This window comes from Equus asinus, chromosome 17 (genome assembly GCF_041296235.1).
Source record: "Equus asinus isolate D_3611 breed Donkey chromosome 17, EquAss-T2T_v2, whole genome shotgun sequence".
Lineage (NCBI taxonomy): Eukaryota > Metazoa > Chordata > Mammalia > Perissodactyla > Equidae > Equus > Equus asinus.
The window spans coordinates 46949906-46963069 of NC_091806.1; the positions used below are offsets into that span (position 1 = coordinate 46949906).

The window sequence follows — 13164 nt, forward strand, 5'->3', positions numbered from 1 at the left end:
CGTGGGAAGGACGGCAGTGGAAGTGCCCTCCCTTCTGTCTGCAGGCCACGAGGGCCTGTGCTGTCGCAGACGCAGAGGAAGTGTCCTGACCCAGCCACGAGCCCCTCAGGAAATGCCTAGGAGGGGGCCCTGCTCCCCCAAACGGGACCTCCGTCCTGGGATTGGGGTTTGTAGCTCAGAAAGGGCCTTGGGCTCTGCGTTCTTCCCTGATGGGGCTGGGACGGCGGACCTGGGCCGTCCCGGGTCTCTCAGTAGATGCTCACGGCTTCCGAAGGCCCATTTTACGGGAAGGAAGCCGAGGCCCAGAGAGTGCATGTGAGTTGCCTGGGGTCACTCAGCTCCTGAGGTGCCAAGGCGAGGGTTGAATGTCAGGTTCCAGAGTCTGGGCCCTTCACCGCTGGGCTCCACTGCCACCCCAGGCAGGCGGCTCCTCCTCCAGGATGCTTCCCTGACGCGGGTCCCACCTGGCCCCGACTCAGGCTCGGGAGGCTTGGGAGGTTGGGAAGTGGTGGCCGGATGCACTTCTGCAGGCCTTTCTGGATTGGCCAATAGGGGATTCCTGTGCTGAGCCGTCTCCCGGGCAGCCTTTGCCTCCGGGGCTCCCATGTGGTAGAAGATGGAGCTGGGCACACGGAGGGCACAGGAGCCACGGGTCAGGACCCCTGGGGGAGAGAAGTCAAGAGGGGCTTCCTGGAGGAGGCGTGAGCCCTGAGATGAGTTCTGGAGACGTGGAGCAGGGGTTGCTGGGCAACTGTGGCAGAGGGACCCAGTGTAGAGACAGAGAGGGCGGTTGCTGGTGCCTCCTGGAGCCCCGTGTGGCCCCCGCTGAAGGGCAGCCCCCAGCTCTGCACGCTCCGCCTTCCCCTCCGAGCTCCTTCTCGTGCGGTGAGCCCTGGAGTGGACGCAGGCCACCCTTGCTCCTGCTGGGGATTCGGCCCCGCCCTGCTTCCCACATGGCAGTGGCTCTGGGCCTGTCTGTCCCACTTGCCCGAGCAAAGGGTCTGGGCCTAAAAGTTTAAAAACCGATGGTCTCCCTGTGGTTCTCCAACTGGGTCCTCCAGGCCTCTGCTGGGCTCCTCGTCGGACGTAAGGGTTAAGCTGGGATGAGGTGAGGCGAGGGAGGGGCCCGGACACGGCGTGGTCGTTGGTGCTCACTGTTGGGGGCTGGTCCACATTTGCCGGACCTTGAGAGTGTCGTGGAACCGCACACGCCTCGCTTGCCCCCCGCCCAGTCCCGACCCCGGTTGAAGCTGACGTCCGTCCCTTTACCGACTTTACAGTTGGGGCATCTGTGCCTGGTTGATGGGGGAAGATGGGCGTCCATCTGCTGAAAAGGTGTGAAACCTCAGCCAGAGCCCACAGCCCACGTTTCACAGGCGGGAACCCCGAGGAGAGCCAGGACAGGGGTTTCCTGGCAGACGTCATGGGTACCCGTGACCTGGCGTGGGCGCCCGTATCTCAGCAAAGACAGACGCGTGGCAGATGGTCGGCCACGGGCTGTGCTAGACCCCGCCGTTCTAGGTCTGGGCAGAGCAGGCGATGGGCGGTCTTGTGTTCCGGGAGTTCTGGGCCGAGCTGGGGATGGACACGTGCAGAAAGAAGCATGGTCTCGCGCTAGACACGCTCACGTCTCTCCGTGGGCAGAGGCGTTTCGTTTTCCTAACGAGGCCGAGAATGAGAGGTAGGCCGGCAGCTCCGATAAGGGAGAGGTTTCCAACGTGGGTGCTGTGCAGCACTGGGCTGGGCCTGCCAGGGAGGTGGTGAGCGCCCCGTGCCAGGAGGCATTCAAGCTGAGGTTGGAGGGCTGCTGCATAGCATGGGGAAGCAATGTCGCTGCATGGTCCAAGGTGGCTTGTGAGAAGATTCCCAGGGCCCCCGTCTAGCTCTGGTTGTTAATTTGGGCACCAATCTTGCTGTAAGTTTAGGATCAGTAGCCATCACTCACTAAGCTGGTGTGAATGTGCCCGACATTGGGCCGGATGCTCCTCATCCTTCATCCCACTGCATCCCCACGGCTGGGGCTTTGTCCCCATTTCACAGATGAGGAAAGTGGGGGCTCCACTGGCAGGGCCGGGAACCGAGCCCACGTCTCTCTGAGCCTGTTTTCCTTCCACTGCCCACCTCTGCCTCTCTGGACCCTGCGTCCCTTGGGAACCATCCCCTTGAGCCCCCACACCCGCCTCTCCTCCTCATTCCCAGCCTCCCCGGCCCACCACAAGACCTCAGCGCTGGTCATCTCCTCTCTCCCTCCCTGCCCTCTCTGATCTGGGCCCAGGGAGGCCCGAGCTGAGGCTGGAACACTCCTGGCTGGGCGTCCAGCCTCCTGGTTCCCCTGCCCCGAGCTGGGAAGATTCAACCGGCCGCTCCCACAGTGGGGCTCGGCTCGCACAGACCGCCGGCCTGACGGTTTCGTCCAGTTCAGTAAGTCAGCTGGGCTGGCTGTGTCCCAGATGGTTAGACACCATCAGGCAGTTAGCAATGCCCATTCCCCGCCCAGCCTCAGGTTCAACTCCCAGCTCTGTCACCGACCAGCTGTGTGACCTCAGGCAAGTTGCTTCTCCTCTCTGGGCCTCAGGTTCCCATTTGTAAGATGGAGATAGTAATACAACCCACCTCAGAGGGTCCTTGGGGACACTGAATGAGTCACCACTTGTGACGTTCCTAGGGCTCTGCCTGGTGCTGGTTGTCACGTCGCACTAGGTGTTACGTGGGCTCAGCAAGCACCTGCTTTTTGAAAATGTGAAAACAGCCTGGACCCCAGGAGATCAGAGCTCAGATCCAACCTCTCACCTTGTGCTTGGGGCCCCCGTCATTTACGTCACCTCGTCTCCTTCTGGAAAGAATGCTGCAGGCCAGGCCCTGCTCTCAGCATCTGACATGCAGTGACTCATTAATTCCCCCGGGGACCGTAGGAGGTAAATTGTTTTATTGCCCCATTTAGCAGATGAACAAATAGAGGCCACTTTCCCAAACTGATACCAGCTGCTGAGAGGCAGAGGCAAGGCTTGGACCCCGCATTCCAGGTCCGCACCCACACATCCCTGACTGATGGCATCTGCTCCCTCTGCCTGTGTGACTGACCTGCTGTGGCCGACGTGCTTGCTCCTGACCGACCGGATTACCCCAAATTCATTCTCTCGCCCCGACAGCTGCCCCATTGGGCCCCAGACAGATACGCCCCTTTCCCCTTCAGACCGCGCCCTGAGGACTGACTGTGCGGGGCCCTGGCTGGGAGCTGGGCACGGATTATCTCGGGTCCCCACAGCAGCCCAGAGGGAGGCTCTGCTGTTACTCTCCCACGAGGACACTGCAGCACAGAGAGCTTCAGGACTGGCCCAACATCACACAGCTCTCGGATTCGTAACAGACATGACAGATCCATGGCCTGGCCCGCCGGCCCCCAGTGTCCAAGCTGGTGCCCTGGTCTGGCCTCTCCATCCAGACATCCTCCATTCCGAGCTCTGCTCAGGGAGCAGAGACTTACCAAGAGCCAGGAGGGAGGGACACACAGGCGGGCTTGCTGCTCAGCCAGCCCGACCCACCGGATTGGGTTAGATTCCTTAAATCCAGTGCACCCTGTTCTGGGAAGCCAGATGCCAGTTTCACACCTCTTCCGTGAGTACCTACTGTGTGCAAAGCGTGAGCACCCACTGTGTGCAAAGCAGGGCCACTTCACACCCTCAGAGGGGTTGGCCAGTCCCTACAGTGGCCCCTTCCCTGGGAGAAAACCAGACCGCTCCGTCTCCCCCCCGTGACTCAGGGAAAGGGGCGAATCTGTGTTTCCGACGCCCCCCCCATCCCCCTCCAGCACCACCTGCACCGTGGGGGACAGCAAATGTGCCCGTCCGTCAAGTGCGACTTCAGTCCACACACTCCCATTTGGGGGAAAAAATAACAAAAAAGCCAAACCACTCCTGTGATGCGCTTACTTTAGGAAAAAGGAGCTTATTATCAGTCCTGACAGGAGCGGCAGGAAGGTGCCCGCTGGGCCGAGCAGGAGTGTTGGCGGCAGCCCCTGCCTGCAGGGGGAGGGAGGGAGGGAGGGCACCAGTGCCCCGTCCCTGGGCCCTTTCACACTGCTGTCAGGCATAATTAGCAGAGACCTGCCATTGTTGGTTTTTTAATCTCTTATTCAATTATTTGCTCATTACCCTCTAAGGGATCATTTTCCCTCTCGTGTTTCTCCCCCCCCCGCCCCGCCCCCCGGCTGTGTCCTTTCTTCCTCTGTGCTCCAGCTGTTGACATTTCTGCTCACACAATGACAGAGAGGGACCCCAAGCCTGTGACTGCCAGGCCTTAATTTTGCTTCCACTCCACCATGGGGTCCTGCTTGTCCAGGGGCTGACACTCTGGTCCTAGAGATGTCGGCTCGCTGCTGCCTGGGACTTAGAACTTTTCAAAGCCTCAAATAGGGTGTCACATGAAGCAACTTGAAGCCGCATTTAGCTGTTCGCCCCGGGATCAATTTTCTGAAATGATGGCCTAATATAATGGGGCTCTAACTGCTTGTCAGTTCCGTGCAGAACAAAGGCTTTGATTTGAGCCCGGCTGCAAAAAGCTGGTGAAAGCTGGTCCCAGCTTCAATGAAATGGCAGCGGTGTGATGAAAACCCCATCCCAGGGGGCCGTGCCCGAGACTTTGAATGGAGTTGCCAGGTCACCCTGAGCTAGGCGGGATATAGAGAGAGGTAAACTATGATTCTCTGCTGGAATTAAAAGGCCAGTGGTGGGTTCATGAACTAATACTTGTTCGGAGGACAAAGAAGGAGGGTGCCAGGCAAGTTGGCGAGAAAGGGAATGGCTGGAGGCTGCTATGCCTGAACTCCATCTCCATTATGTGCTGAGAGACAAGAGTAGCATTCTTCTTCTGTTCCTGCAGCTCCTAAGGAGACGCAGCTCCCATCTCCACTTTGGGAAAATGGAGAGTGTGTTGAGCAACCATTTGACTGTGTTGGGAGCCCGAGATTCGTGAAGCCGGTCTCTACTCTCAGGGGGTCAAATTTTAAGGAAGACGCAGCCCCTGCTCTGACAAGTGTGAGTGGTTGAGCCCTGGCTGCCCCCTAGGGCCCGTAGCAGAGGTGTAGGAGACAAGACCCCGTCCCACAGAGAGCGTGGACCTCACCAGGGAGACGGGGCCATGCTCCGCGCAGCCGCAGAAGTGCCCCAGCATCATCAGAGCTGGGCCTCTGAGCACAGGTCTGAGAGGCCGCGATGCCCCCGCTGGCACAGGAGACACTTGGAAGGCGGAAGCAAGAGCGTCTTATGGAGCGTCCAGGATCACGCCCTCGCTGCAGTGACAGAATTTCCGGGGGGAGAGAGCTCAGAAAGGGGGTTCAGCGTCCAACCCGGGAGGCGTCCAGAACGAGGGAGATTGGTGTTGGGCCCAGGCGTGAAGACAATGTGGACAGGTCAAGGCGGGGCCCGCGGGAGGCGGCGTGGGCGCTGCCTGGGCGGAGAGCCAAGACTAAGGCGTGGGAGGCTGGACAGCCGCTAGTCTGGTGGAGAGAGGGGTGGCTGGAAGGAAGGAAGAGCAGACCAGGGAGAGGTCGGTGCTTCTAGACGCCGGAGTGCCGAAGGGCGGCCCATGGAGCTTGTTTAGATGCCGATTCCGTGCTGCCCAGGAATCTGTGTTCTAGCAGGTTCCCTGGGGGATTCCAATACAGTGGATCCCGGGCCCAGACTGAGAAACCCTGGAGGAAAATGGACAGGTCGCCCCCACCCCGACGGAACCACGCTGGTGTCCTTCCCGTCATTTTCTCTGCACACGGCAGGTGAACACAATGCGTCCCTACCCATTGTCTTGTGATTTCACTTTTTTTTTAATTGAGGTGAAATTCACGTTACATAAAATTAACCTTTTTTTTTTTTTTTTGAGGAAGACTAGCCCTGAGCTAGCATCTGCTGCCAATTTTCCTCTTTTTTGCTGAGGAAGACCGGCCCTGAGCTAACATCCATGCCCATCTTCCTCTACTTTATATGTGGGACGCCTGCCACAGCATGGCTTGAGAAGTGGTGCCATGTCCGCACCTGGGATCCGAACTGGCGAACCCCGGGCCGTCAAAGGGGAATGTGCACACTTAACCACTACACCACCAGGCTGCCCCCAAAATTAACCATTTTAAGTGCACCATTCAGTGGCATTTAGCGCCTTCACCGTCTTGCATCACCATCACCACTATCTAGTTCCAAAACATTGTCATCACCCCAAAAGGAGACCCCATATGCATTAAGCAGACAGCACCATTCTCCCTGCCCGCCCAGCCCCTGGCAGCCCCCAGTCTGCTTTCTGTCTCCTTGGATATACCTGTGAATATTCTGGATATGTGGTAGAAACGGAACCATGCCACGTGCGGCCTTTTATTCTGGGGAGACCCTTCTGTGTGAGCCAGGTCGTGAGAAGGCTCCTCTGTCGCGCCTTCCCGGCGGGCGCATCCTGCCCTGAGCTCGGCTGTGGACCACTCACGGGGCCCCCGCGGCCGGCGCTGCTGTCAAGCCCACTGTGCAGGCGTGGAGACTGAGGCTGGCAGCGGGGTCGGGGGGCACGTGCCCGGGCTCACACCTGGATGCCGTCCAGGGCGGATCCAGGGTCCTGCCCTCGTCTGCCGCCTCTGGGCTCCTCTGCAAGAATGTGTTTGTCTAGCCTTGTGTCATCAAAACAAATGTTTGAAGAAAGCGGGCTTAGAGCCCAGCCACCTGCTTCCGCCCTGGCCCAGCGTCCCGCTTCACTGTCCGTGTTTTGTGCTGTGCCGCCCTCTGGGCCCCGGATCTTGGGGACATGGTCTGGTCTGTTTGGCCCCCTGTGTAGCTGCTGAGGTCAAGGCCATTTCCTCATTTCTTTTGTACCCTGACCAGGTTCGGCACACGGCTTGTCCTCATGTGGCTGGGAAGCCACCACCCCTGACCCCGGCCGATCTTGGCGTCAGAAGTCCTAGGTTCAGGTTTCGACCATTTATTACCCAGCCCCTGACCCCTCGGAGCCTCTGTTTACCCATCTGCAAGATGGAACGCGTTATCCCAGCTTTGCGGGATCGAGGGCAGGATGAGAGGAGGTCGGGCGTGCAACGGCAGCACCCCAGCGCCTGACCCCCGCTGGACGTCGCGTAACGCCGGTGGGGTGTAGTCGGCACGTTGGCAAGGAGAACCGTTACTGGGAACCTCAAAGGGAAGGGACAGGAACCCCGCAGTCCCCTCTGCAGTCCGCATGGTTGGTGTAGGGTGGGAGGGCTGCAGGAGCACAGCTGTGAGGGACGGACGCTCGGTTTTCTTCCTGCCTTTGCCCAGGCCAGTGGAAGGTGGCTTTTCATGTTGCTCATGATGCCCAGCTTTGAGCTGAGACCTCAGGACTGCCCCCTGGGCTCAGCACGAGCCTTCACATCTCCCCTCCTGCTGGTCAGGCCTGAACTCGACAACCCTACCCTTTTGCTCCAAAGCAGGCATGGCAAACTCAGTGCCACAGAGTCCAGGCAATAGGGCATGGTGGGGTCTGTGGCCAAGTGGAGAAGGTATGCCTAAGCTTTGACAAAGGGATGGCCGCCCCTCAGCTACAGGCTTCTGGTGCCAATGCTTCTGATTTCTAAAGGAGAAGTGGGAAATTCATAATTTTATATAAAATGTCTTTATCTCTTAAACATAACCAAACCAGACAAGCCTTGTCAATATAACGTCTCCTTTCCTGGCCACCAGGCTCCAGTCTTAGTCCTAGTCAGCCCGCAGATGCCTCTGGGAGAAGCCCCTTGTATCTATTTTAAGACATTTAACAGTACAAATTCTAAGCAAGAATGCTTGGGTTCAAATACCAGCTGCGTAGCTGTGTGACCTTGGGCAGATTACTTAACCTCTCTGTGCCTCCCTTTCCTCATCCATAAAATGGCAGTACAAGTTTTTCTCTAATAATCACACGCTTATTCTGACTGTGATTATTATTGCCATAAAGAATATCACTATCTCTACAGAGGTCAGTCAAGTGTGGTGGTTCAGAATAGACGCTGGGGTGCAACAGAGCGAGGTTCTGATTCCACTCCTGCTGTTAATCTGAGTCGTGCCTGGCCGTAGCGTTTGACGGTCTGAGGCTCCGTTCTTGCCTGTCAATCTGTGAACAGAGATCATCCGTCCTGCGTAGCGTCGTTGCGAGGATTGGGTTAGCTGACGTCGGTCCATTCTAGCACAGAGCGTGCGCCCTGGGGCGTCGTCGGTAAAAATGACGTGTTCTCACGCTGCAGGCTGGGGGGGGGAGGGAGGAGGAGCTGCAGGAGCTGGAGGCGGGCATGGGCGAGCCTGGGAATGGGGAGGACATGGGGGCGGCCAGGACAGGGGAGGGAAACAACCCGAGTCCCGGGCTGTGCGTGGAGCCGGCCCTCCCGCACGTGTCTGCTCCCCCTCGGCCCGAGGTCTAGAGGGAGGCGCTGCCGTGGGCGGGCAGAGGAGGACGGAGAGGGACAGCCGTCAGATCACAGGGAGGGAGCCAGGCACCTGCCAGGACGGAAGAGGTCAGACAGCCCCGACCTCTGCCGCCGCAGTGGATGAAGGACAGGTCAAAAGAGGCGGGAGAAAGCATCCTCACGTCTTCCTTCTCGGGACGTGGTGCGGCCGCAGGTGGGCCCGCCCAGACCACAGGCTTCCTGGCGGCAGGTGCCCGGCCCCCCCTGGAGTCCTTGCCACTGTGATGCTGCTCAGTGTGTGTCTGCTGAGTACCAATCTGTAGCACAGGGAACTACATTTCCCAGGCTCCTTTGCTCTCCCATTTCCTGTTCGGTTCAGCCAATGGGAAGCCCTGATGGGAGATCAGAAGGCAGAGGATGGGGAGAAGCCGGGGTATTTCTCCCCATCTCCCTCTGCTTCCTGGGGCATCCCTGGTAGAGGCTTTGTCTCCTGCGTGGCTCTGACCCCCACCAGAAATCCCTCCATCCACGATCCCAGCTTCTTTTGGGCAGCCCCAATTTCTGGCCCTTGTAACACCACGTCCCGTTGTCCCTTCACCCCTGGACTGGCAACAGCTGCCTGCCATTGCTAATCTCTGGGTGGTCTCACCATCCCTTCCTTGTCTTCTGAGCTCTTTCATCACCCATGTGGCCAATTTCCAGGATTAAATTACCCCACTTGGAAAGACCTGGAGAGGTTCCTGTCTCCTGGCTGGGCTTGACTGGGACAGTAGCTAAAACTTAAAGTGTACCAAATTATGTACAAATACAGGCAAACTCAGCGACCCTGTTCTCTCCTCACTTTAATGGGGAGGGGGCACATTCTGTGTAGACTAAAGCTCTCTGAGCTGGGAGATGAGTAGCTTCAGACCCACTTCTTGCCGATGCCAAAGCTGCATTCTTCCCCAGCGAAGGACCACATTGGTGAATTTGCACTAAAGTGTCACGGTTACTCATCTCATTTTATTTCCATCTTGATGCCACCACTTAATCAGACAAGCCATTTAATTGCTCTGAGCCTCAGTTTCCTCCTCCGGAAAAACGGAGGAAGGAATGGCACCTCCCTCCTAGGATTACTGTGAGGTTTAACTCAGATTGATACTTCACGTGATGGTTTTTCCAACAGCGCCTGGTACAGAACAGCTCAAGCATCCTGAGCTCTGAGTCACCTGCTGCCCACCCTCAGCCTCTGCCGATCGGCCTCTGTTGGGGGGAGCATTACTGATAAATAGCTCCGCCACTGGTGCTCACAGAAACCGTCCATTCATTCAGTGAGCACTCCTGAGCCCTGTCTGTGCCGGCCACTGATGTATGCCGGGAATCCAGATGAACGAGGCCCTACCCCTGTGCCTCACCTCAGAGGGGCCACTCCACACGGGACAGGGATCCTAATGGAAGGGCAGTGTGGACGCCCGGAGCAGGAGAGATCCCTGAAGGAGCTGGTTCCTTTCTGACACTGCGGGGGATGATCCGAGGCTTCCCGGAGGAGGGGGCGTTTGAACTATGTTCAGTCTGTTAAGATTGTGGAGCAAGATGTAGTGGCTAGGAGTGCAGCTCAGCAGTCAGACCGCCTGCGTGGATTGGAAGCTTGGGTGCGTGGCCTTGGCCCACCCCTCACCCTTTCCAACCTCAGGACCCCCACCTGTGACCTGGGGTCCCCAATATTGGTCAAACAGGGCAGTTAAAAGCCCAGGCTCTGGGAGCAGCCTGCCTGGCCCCTCTCTGGCTGGCTGAGTAAACTCGGCCGGGCCTTCATTTCCCCGTGCCTCAGTTTCTCCATCTGTACAATGGGAAAGCAATCCCCTGCCTCACAGGACCGGCCGGAGAACTGACCGGGTCAGTTCATGTGACGTTCGTGGTCCAGCACGCCGTCACCCTCGCTCACCAAGTGGTGCAGAAGAGGAGGATGCTTTTATGTCATCGGATGTTTCGGGGGCGCCCCTGACTGTCTGGTTTTCCTCCCTGCCTGCAGCCGCCACCTTCATGGAACACTGGAAGCGGAAACAGATGCGGCTGAATTACCGCTGGGACCTCACCGGCTTCGAGGAGGAGGAGGTGAGTGGGTTTGGTGGCGGGTCCCCCATGCCTTCCCCTGTGTCCGCCCCGATACCTTCTGGCGACTCACGTGGAAGCGGGAGGTCGTGAAGCCCGGGCCAGGCAGCTCCCTTGTCTGCTTCCCAGCTCCTCTCTCTGGTGTTTGAATCACCCGCGGTTGCCTGGGCGACCGTCGGATGTCTGCTGGAGTGTTTCTGATCTCGATGCTCACACAGACGCGCCACCCACCAGCGCGGTCAGGGCCACATGCCAGGGCTCACCACACTGACCTCATCGTGTCTGGGGGAGGCCCGGTGGGTCTGGGGAGAGGACTGCCGCCGCCAATGAGGACAAGTCCCAAACGCGGCTCTGAGCCTTTGTCCTGGTGCCAAACCTGTGCTCGTCAGAGCCCGCTTCCCGCCTGTGGTGAGGCGTGGCTGAGAAGCGGGAGCAGATGCTTTCCCAGGAGAGCGAGGACCAGATGCTGGGCATCTCCGTGTTCCAAAGAGAGGGGGGCATTCGGGATCGAAGGGCTGCTGGGCTGGGGGTGAACCCCTCTGCCCGGGGTCCCCCAGGGGAAGCCTTGCCACAGCCCTGTTCCAAATTGCCAGCTCCAGCCAGAATTCCCCGTGGGGTGAGCGTGAATGAGAAGGAAAATCGGTCCCCACAAATAGCCGCGGCACAGAGCGGAGGTGTAAGATGTGGCCCACGACTGCTACGTAATTTTATAAACCACCGTGCACCTTTTTTTTAAAAGGAGAAACCTCTCATGCATTTTCCTTGTCCTGTGGAAATCGCTTCCGTCACTCTTTTTAAATATTCCTATTGTATTTCCCACACGACATGCTCGCTCCCAAGGCTGGGTCGGTCGGTCCCTCTTCAGCCAAGTGTGTCGTGCGGTCAGAGAAGCTGATGTGCGGGCTCTGTGCTGACAATATTGTCGATAGACAAGGGGACTAGAGTCTGCTGGGAGAGGCACGGTGGGGCCTCTGGGGCCAGGCCGTGGGGTTCCACCCTGATTCGGCACCACCCTTGCTGTGTGACCTGGGGCAAGTCGCTTAAGGTCTCTGTGCGTCCGGGTCCTCACCTCTCAAGTAGGGACTGAGGCATAGTCCTCATTCGATAGGGTTTGAGGGGATCTCAGTGGGTCAATAGATATAAAGCCCTTAGAGCAGAACCCAGTAAGATCCCCATAACCCGTCATCGGGCTAGCCAGGGGCCAGACCGAGACCTGTGCACCCTGTCCTTGACACGCAGCTCTTTAGGGGTGAAGCCAGGCACCCTGTCCCCGTGGTGGGGTCCGGGTCAGCCGTCTGCCTGGGCAGATTCTTTCCTGGCTCCCGTTTCAAGATGCAAATAGAACAAAAAAAGAGTCACCGTCTCATTATTTTAGAAGATTTAGAATGTCCGTTTCAGGTCATCCCCGTGGTTGGGGGACAGTTGGGGCTGGGAAGGAGCCAGGCTGTCCCCTTGTTCAGCCCCTGGGGGACCCGTCCCATGAGCTCTTCACTCGGATCGCTCGGGCGCCTGATTCGGGGATGGCGATCAGAGCCGTTGGGCACCGGGCGCCGGGGGCATGAGTGAGTCCCGCAAAGTGAGCCCCGCATGGCGGCCTGGGCCCCGTTGGGGAGTTAATCACCCCAGGCAGAGTCTGAACCGCAGGCCTTGGCTGTCGGAGCAGAAGGGAGCGTGTGTCGGGCATCTGGCCTGTGTGTCCCTCCCTGAGTGAAGAAGTGTCAGCCCGGCGCTCCCTCGGGAATTCCCGAAACACGCAGCTTGCCGTCACCCTCAGGCGGCAGTGGCCCTTAGCTGGTCCCAGCTGCCCGAGTCGTCCTCGGCCACCGGCGCCCATCCGCCTTCCTCCCGGTTCTTGAGAAAATTATCTTTAGAGGACGTGGCTTATTTCTTAAAAAGCAGCACGAGTAATGAAATCTTTCTGTTTTTGTTTTTCCGTTTCTGGTTCCCCGAAGGAGGCCGTCAAGGTTTGGAATTTTTTTGTCGCTCCTCTATCTTCCCACAGCCTGTCTCCCCGGGAGAGGGGCCTTCTCGCACCTGATCCGTCTGTCTCTATGGCACGGTTCCACGGCGGGCGGGGTCTCTGCTTCCCCCGGTCTCCGGTCTCTCTTAACCCCTGTCTTCCCTTCCAGCGCCCTTCGCTGATCTGCTCTGGGCTGCCCCGAGGCCTGGCGCCCCAGGGTGCCTGCGCTTGCTGTCACTTACTGCTGTCTCTTCTGACCCCCACGGCTCCTGATAGGATGTTCTCGGGGGCCCGTTCACGGCTGGCTGTTCACAAGGAGAAAGCGGGCCACAGGTCAAGCCGCAGCCTGGCATAGACTCTCCTGCCTCCAGGACACAGAGCCAGAGTCTGTGGCCTTCCCAATGGGCTGGGGTCCCCAACAAGGGGACAGTCCTGGGCGGACTGCGCACGGGGAATTCTAAATTAGAAATGGCACAGACAGCCAGCCAGGAACTGGCCCCGAAGGGCGCTCAAGGCGCGTCTATGGACTGAATTTGCCATGTGTGCTCGTGTGGGGCAATCTGCAACTCGCAATTAACAAGGCTCCATGTTGACATGGTTTCTTTCGCAGGACCATCCCAGGGCCGAATATGAAGCCAGAGTTTTGGAGAAGTCGCTTAGGAAAGAATCCAAAAGCAAAGAGGTACGGTGGCCGCTGCCAGTTGGCTTTCCCAGCAGTAAAAAAGCGCTGTATGTT

General features: G+C 58.4%; 1 protein-coding gene across 11 annotated transcripts in view; it reads left to right on the forward strand.

The window, feature by feature from the left end:
- ANO1 (anoctamin 1) overlaps nucleotides 1–13164 on the forward strand; it is a 165992-nt gene that overhangs the window by 124164 nt on the left and 28664 nt on the right. For 7 of the 11 annotated variants that reach the window (XR_011495216.1, XM_044762091.2, XM_044762090.2 and 4 more), the window contains 3 exons: nucleotides 10389–10471; nucleotides 12421–12432; nucleotides 13039–13110. Coding sequence is in view for 10 of the 11 variants with exons in the window: in XM_044762091.2 (XP_044618026.2) it covers nucleotides 10389–10471; nucleotides 12421–12432; nucleotides 13039–13110 (167 nt within the window). In the remaining variant the exon portion in view is untranslated. The remainder of the gene's footprint in view (nucleotides 1–10388; nucleotides 10472–12420; nucleotides 12433–13038; nucleotides 13111–13164) is intronic. The other 4 variants (XM_070488348.1, XM_070488353.1, XM_070488351.1 and 1 more) reach the window with 1 other exon arrangement.